Raw genomic sequence first — 7,575 nt, 5'->3', positions numbered from 1 at the left:
ATTATGTAGCGTACTACTCGGACCTGGTCAAAAGTAGTGCACTATATAGGGAATAGGGTGACTTTTGGGATGCAGCCTAGAGTCCATATCATCACTGTCAGATGTGCCCCTTCAGGGCCTGTGTTCAGAAAGCATCTCAGAGGAGGAGTGCTCGTTTCGGATCAGTTTCCCCTTTTAGATCATAATGAATCATTTTATGTGGGCAGAGGGGACCTGATCCCAGAACAGCATTCCTACTCTGAGAGGGCCTGGAATGGAATAAACAGAAAAAATGTCGGCCGAAAATCTCCCCCTCACCTCTCTCCCCCTTGGTGCAGGTCTTCCCATCCTCTTCCAAGAAAAAGCCTTTCTCACACTCACACCTGTAGCTCCCTGGAGAGTTCAAACAGACCTGAGAGCACACCGTCACGTTGTTGTTGGCACACTCATCAATGTCTAGAGAGAGAGAGAGGGGAGAGAGAGAGAGAGAGGGGATGGCGGCGAGAGAGGAGGAGAGAAAGAGTGGGGGTGAAGAGGGAGAGAGAGAAAAAGAGGGGTGTGGTGAAGAGAGAGGGAGAGAGAGAGATGTAGAGAGAGAAAGAGGGGGGTGAAGAGAGAGGGAGAGAGAGAGGTAGAGAGAGAAAGAGGGGGGTGAAGAGAGAGGTAGAGAGAGAGAGTGGGGTGAAGAGAGAGGGAGAGAGAGCGAGAGAGAGAGAGGCAGAGAGAGAGGGGGGTGAAGCGAGAGGGAGAGAGAGGTAGAGAGAGGGGGGTGAAGAGAGAGGGAGAGAGAGAGGTAGAGGGAGGGGGGGTGAAGAGAGGGAGAGAGAGGTAGAGAGAGGGGGGTGGTGAAGAGAGATGGAGAGCGAGAGGTAGCGAGAGAGAGGGGGGGTGGTGAAGAGAGAGGGAGAGAGAGGTAGAGAGAGAGAGGGGGTGGTGAAGAGAGAGGTAGAGAGAGAGGGGGGGGTGGTGAAGAGAGGTAGAGAGAGAGAGAGGGGGGGTGGTGAAGAGAGAGAGAGAGAGAGAGAGGGGGTGGTGAAGAGAGAGGGAGAGAGAGGTAGAGAGAGGTAGGGGGTGGTGAAGAGAGAGGGAGAAAGAAAGAGAGAGGGAGAAAGAAAGAGAGAGCACAAAGACGGGCTTGTCCAACTTGTTGTATTCTTAATGCGGTCTATCGTGAGAAGTGCCATTTGAAATAAAATACAATGTCAGACTGCCAGTGTCCAAGCCTGTGAGAGAGTGCTACTAAAATAACAACACTGAAACAAAAAAGGATTTTAAACTGAAACATATTATGGAATATGTAGCTGAATATGTAGCGTAGCTGAATATGTAACATAGCTTAATATGTAGCGTAGCTGAAAATGTCCCTGAATATGTAGCTGAATTTGTAGTTGAAAATGTAGCTGGAAATGTAGCGTAGCTGAATATGTAGCTGAAAATGTAGCTGAAAATGTAGCGTAGCTGAATATGTAGCTGAAAATGTAGCTGAAAATGTAGCGTAGCTGAATATGTAGTTGAAAATGTAGCTGAAAATGTAGCGTAGCTGAATATGTAGCTGAAAATGTAGCTGAAAATGTAGCGTAGCTGAATATGTATAGTAGCTTAATATGTAGCGTAGACGAATATGTAGCTGAAAATGTAGCTGAATATGTATAGTAGCTTAATATGTAGCGTAGATGAATATGTAGCTGAATATGTAGCTAAATATGTAGTTGAAAATGTAGCTGAATACTGTATGTCAGTTGAAGTCGGAAGTTTACATACACCTTAGCCAAATACATTTAAACTCAGTTTTTCACAATTCCTGACATTTAATCCTAGTAAAAATTCCCTGTTTTAGGTCAGTTAGGATCACCACTTAATTTTAAGAATGTGAAATGTCAGAATAATTGTAGAGAGAATGATTTATTTCAGCTTTTATTTCTTTCATCACATTCCCAGTGGGTCAGAAGTTTACATACACTCAATTAGTATTTTGTAGCATTGCCTTTAAATTGTTTAACTTAAGTCAAACGTTTCAGGTAGCCTTCCACAAGCTTCCCACAATAAGTTGGGTGAATTTTGGCCCATTCCTCCTGACAGAGCTTGTGTAACTGAGTCAGATTTGTAGGCCTCCTGCAGCAAAGCACCCCCACAGCATGATGCTTCCACCCCTGTGCTTCACGGTTGGGATGGTGTTCTTCGGCTTGCAAGCAACCCCCTTTTTCCTCCAAACATAACGATGGTCATTATGGCCAAACAGTTCTATTTTTGTTTCATCAGACCAGAGGACATTTCTCCAAAAAGTACGATCTTTGTCCCCATGTGCAAACCGTAGTCTGGCTTTTTTATGGCGGTTTTGGAGCAGTGGCTTCTTCCTTGCTGAGCGGCCTTTCAGGTTATGTCGATATAGGACTCGTTTTACTGTAGATGTAGATACTTTTGTACCTGTTTCCTCCAGCATCTTCACAAGGACCTTTGCTGTTGTTCTGGGATTGATTTGCACTTTTCGCAACAAAGTACGAAAAGTCTCCTTCCTGAACGGTACGACAGCTGTGTGGTCCCATGGTGTTTATACTTGCGTACTATTGTTTGTACAGATGAATGTGGTACCTTCAGGCGTTTGGAAATTGCTCCCAATGATTATCCAGACTTGTGGAGGTCTACAATTATTTTTCTGAGGTTTTGGCTGATTTCTTTTGATTTTCCCATGGTGTCAAGCAAAGAGGCACTGAGTTTGAAGGTAGGCCTTGAAATACATCCACAGGTACACCTTCAATTGACTCAAATGATGTCAATTAGCCTATCAGAAGCTTCTAAAGCCATGACATCATTTTCTGGAATTTTCCAAGCTGTTTAAAGGCACAGTCAACTTAGTGTATGTAAACTTCTGACCCACTGGAATTGTGATACAGTGAATTATAAGTGAAATCATCTGTCTGTAAACAATTGTTGGAAAAATTACTTGTGTCATGCACAAAGTAGATCTCCTAACCGACTTGCCAAAACTATAGTTTGTTAACAAATTTGTGGAGTGGTTGAAAAATGAGTTTTAATGACTCCAACCTAAGTGTATCTGAACTTCCGACTTCAACTGTAGATGAATATGTAGCTGAATATGTAGCATAGCTGAATATGTAGCTAAATATGTTGTTGAAAATGTAGCTGAATACTGTATGTAGCTGGAGAGGGGGGCAACACTTACTGAAGGCCACCTGAGTAGTATCACTTGGCCATGGTTATCTTTGCTCGGTGACTGTGTTAATATAGGAGTGTAGGACCATAGAAATAGAGTTACTAGAATGGACATTCTATCTCTTATTTGTGGGACCAGGTCTCACCCAGGCAGTATGGCTTCTCTCTGTTCCGGTGACGCTCCCGGTCGTAGCGGTAACCAGGGTAACAGGTGCACACGACCCGTCCAAAGTGGTCCGTGCACTGTTGTTCACATGGGGCGCCATCGCACACGTCATAATCTGTACACACAAATCATAATCTGTACACGCATGTCATAATCTGTACATACACACGTCATAATCTGTACACGCATGTCATAATCTGTACACACACGTCATAATCTGTAGACACACATAGACACTTCTATCAGAAACACAGCTAAGACTGGTATAGAGATACTCCTCTGTCTTACAAACACAGCTAGGACTGACTAACTGCAGTCTGACAGCACTTAACCTGGTCCCGGATCTGTTTGTGCTGTCTAGCCATCTCCTACGGTTGACATAAGACAACACAAACAGATCTGGGACCATGCTAGACAACACCAGTTATGGATGAATAGAGCGATCACGCACAGTTCCTGCCTTTTGCACATGGTTTCATACTTATTACTGATATTTATTGCACTTCACTTTCAAGTCCTTGTCTCTCATGTCTTAAAACACAATAGTAATTGGAGGACAAATAAAGTTGTATAGAATTGAAGTCTCCAGTCACTGAATACTTACTGAGTAAGATGAATGATGACTTTCATAACAATATGATTATCATATGTCATGCTTGAAGAAAACGCTTTAACTCAAAGTAAGAAGGCACTTGCCAATGGACTCATTGTAACAAATAGGTGGCTTAACAATGACGCGTGTGAATTCAAAATGTATGGCAAAAGAGTAGAAATCCCACAGTAATGAAAACTGTACTTTAAATTCACAAAACACCTGGCATGCTTTCTTACGCTCTTTCAGAAAGGTTAAAATAACAGAAAGGTTAAAATAACAGGAAGGTTAAAAGAACAGGAAGGTTAAAAGAACAGCGTATCAATCTAATCGTTTATGGGCTTAAGCCAGAGAAACAAACCTAGGAACACCAGAGAAAGGTTTCCAAAAATATCTAAGCAAACACACAAGAAAGACCAAAGGAAGACATAATCTGCATCCCAAATGGCACCCTATTCCCTACACAGTGCACTATGGGGCTGGTCAAAAGTAGTTTACTATGTAGGGAATAGTGTGCCATTTGGGATGCATTTTTGGGAACGTTTCCATACCTTCAGGAATGCACTGGCCCAGCACAAATTTAAACCCCTCACAACATTTCTTCCTGAAAAAGATCAAGCAAAGCACACAAGAGTCAAAAGACACACCTTAAACAATCTTTCAAGTTTTGGACAGTAAAAGCTCTCGCTCTACTCATGAATACAATTTAAATGTTCATAACGATTAATAAAGCTAAGTTGTTCTGCGGCTGTGTAGGTGATTATCTGTTATAATGTCATAACCATATTCTCCTCAAGGCTGAGCCAGACATCTGTGGATGCCAGGTATTTTACTATATACACCGGTATTGATGTACGGACTGGTTTGGGTTTTTACTTTAACTTCTAGAACGGTATTTCAATGTTTGGTTTGTTAAGGGGAACGGAAACACTTCAGGAAGTAAAGCTGAGCAAAGAGATGTATTCAATCCACTAATACTAAACATGAGCTTTTAACATAGAAACTTCTCTGTTTTCAGTATTGTAATCATGAATAACGTTTACAGTACAGAATAGTTATGCACGCTCAAGTTTTCTGTTTTTTTTGTCTTATTTCTTGTTTGTTTCACAAGAAAACATATTTTGCATCTTCAAAGTGGTAGGCATGTTGTGTAAATCAAATGATACAAACCCCCCAAAAATCCATTTTAATTCCAGGTTGTAAGGCAACAAAATAGGTAAAATGGCAAGGGGGTGAATACTTTTGCAAGCCACTGTATTAGAGGTATGGGTAGCGCCATCTTGAATTGCCATAGTAACGACTGATGACAATGGGTCATTGGTTGGAGTGAGCAAATTGTGAGTTTTGGCGTGGAGACTAAAAATGAATTCTGCCACTGGGAGGCACCTCACCTCAACTGGACCTGAAAGGTTTCTCACAACTTCGACAGCTCTGTCATTGAGATCAGGACAACAATATTGAAGGACAATCACACCCTCACAGGAAACGTTCATAGATATATTGTACATACCACACATAGGTACTAGTAAAGGGTACAGGAGGCTGCTGAGGGGAGAAAGGCTCATAATATTGTCCGGAACGGAGGAAATGGAATGGCATCAAACACCTGGAAACCATGTGTTTGATGTATTTGATACCATTCCACCCATTGCGCTCCAATCATTAACACGAGCCCGTCCTCCCCAATTAAGGCGCCACCAACCTCCTGTGGTATAGGGAATTGTAGTTCACACCAAATAGCTCAGATTGTCACTGGTCATAGTAAAGGGAATTGTAGTTCACACCAAATAGCTCAGATTGTCACTGGTCATAGTAAAGGGAATCCTAGTCTTCACCCAGTAGCTCAGATTGTCACTGGTAATTTCCCCTTTGTTGCATGCTTTTAATTTGTTTCCATTCGGACTCGTCCTTTATTAGGTTATAGGTAGTGGAATGTATTTTTAATTTTTAATTTTTATTTCACCTTTATTTAACCAGGTAAGCCAGTTGAGAACAAGTTCTCATTTACAACTGCGACCTGGCCAAGATAAAGCAAAGCAGTGTGATAAAAACAACAACACAGAGTTACATATGGGGTAAACAAAACACAAAGTCAAAAATCCTACAGAAAATATATATACAGTGTGTGCGAATGTAGTAAATTATGGAGGTAAGGCAATAAATAGGCCATAGTGCAAAATAGTTACAATTTTGTATTAACACTGGAATGATAGATGTGCAAAAGATGATGTGCAAATAGAGATACTGGGGTGCAAATTAGCAAAATAAATAACAATATGGGGATGAGGTAGTTGGATGGGCTAATTACAGATGGGCTGTGTACAGGTGCAGTGATCGGTAAGCTGCTCTGACAACTGACGCCTAAAGTTAGTGAGGGAGATAAGAGTCTCCAGCTTCAGAGATTTTTGCAGTTCGTTCCAGTCATTGGCAGCAGAGAACTGGAAGGAATGGCGGCCAAAGGAGGTGTTGGCTTTGGGGATTACCAGTGAGATATACCTGCTGGAGCGCAGACTACGGGTGGGTGTTGCTATGGTGACCAGTGAGCTAAGATAAGACAGGCATTTGCCTAGCAGTGATTTATAGATGACCTGGAGCCAGTGGGTTTGGCGACAAATATGTAGTGAGGGCCAGCCAACAAGAGCGTACAGGTCACAATGGTGGGTAGTATATGGGGCTTTGGAGACAAAACGGATGGCACTGTGATAGACTACATCCAATTTGCTGAGTAGAGTGTTGGAGGCTATTTTGTAAATGACATCGCCGAAGTCAAGGATCGGTAGGATAGTCAGTTTTACGAGGGCAAGTTTGGCAGCATGAGTGAAGGATGCTTTGTTAGCGAAATAGGAAGCAGATTCTAGATCTAACTTTTGATTGGAGATGCTTCATGTGAGTCTGGAAGGAGAGTTTACAGTCTAACCAGACACCTAGGTATTTGTAGTTGTCCATATACTCTAGGTCAGACCCGCCGAGAGTAGTGATTCTAGTCGGGTGGGCGGGTTCAAGCAGCGTTCGGTTGAAGAGCATGCATTTAGTTTTACTAGTGTTTAAGAGCAGTTGGAGGCTACGGAAGGAGTGTTGTATGGCATTGAAGCTCGTTTGGAGGTTTGTTAACACAGTGTCCAATGAAGGGCCAGATGTATACAAAATGGTGTCGTCCGCATAGAGGTGGATCCGAGCGTCACCAGCAGCAAGAGCAACATCATTGATATACACAGAGAATAGAGTTGGCCCGAGAATTGAACCCTGTGGCACCCCCATAGAGACTGCCAGAGGTCCAGACAACAGGCCCTCCGATTTTACACATTGAACTCTATCTGAGAAGTAGTTGGTGAACCAGGCGAGGCAGTCATTTGAAAAACCAAGGCTATTTAGTCTGCCAATAAGAATGCGGTGGTTGACATAGTCGAAAGCTTTGGCCAGGTCGATGAAGACGGCTGCGCAGTACTGTCTTTTATCGATCGCGGTTATAATATCGTTTAGGACCTTGAGCGTGGCTGAGGTGCACCCATGACCAGCTCAGAAACCGGATTGCATAGCGTACGGTACGGTGGGATTCGAAATGGTCGGTGATCTGTTTGTTAACTTGGCTTTCAAAACTTTCGAAAGGCAGGGCAGGATGGATATAGGTCTGTAACAGTTTGGATCTAGAGTGTCACCCCCTTTGAAG

At 42.8% G+C, this 7,575-nt stretch overlaps 1 protein-coding gene across 1 annotated transcript in view; it reads right to left on the bottom strand.

Moving 5' to 3' along the window:
* The window catches only part of ccbe1 (collagen and calcium binding EGF domains 1), an 82,776-nt gene that overhangs the window by 32,285 nt on the left and 42,916 nt on the right, over window positions 1–7,575 (bottom strand). Inside the window, exons 3-5 of the mRNA XM_041885357.2 lie at window positions 4,460–4,512; window positions 3,297–3,431; window positions 298–435 (exon numbers count right to left, since the gene is read on the bottom strand). Of these exons, the coding sequence (XP_041741291.2) occupies window positions 298–435; window positions 3,297–3,431; window positions 4,460–4,512 (326 nt within the window). The remainder of the gene's footprint in view (window positions 1–297; window positions 436–3,296; window positions 3,432–4,459; window positions 4,513–7,575) is intronic.

This window comes from Coregonus clupeaformis, chromosome 9, assembly GCF_020615455.1.
Source record: "Coregonus clupeaformis isolate EN_2021a chromosome 9, ASM2061545v1, whole genome shotgun sequence".
NCBI classification, from domain to species: Eukaryota; Metazoa; Chordata; class Actinopteri; order Salmoniformes; family Salmonidae; genus Coregonus; species Coregonus clupeaformis.
Note: the sequence above shows the minus strand (reverse complement) of the source record. Positions and strands in the feature narration are given on the sequence as shown.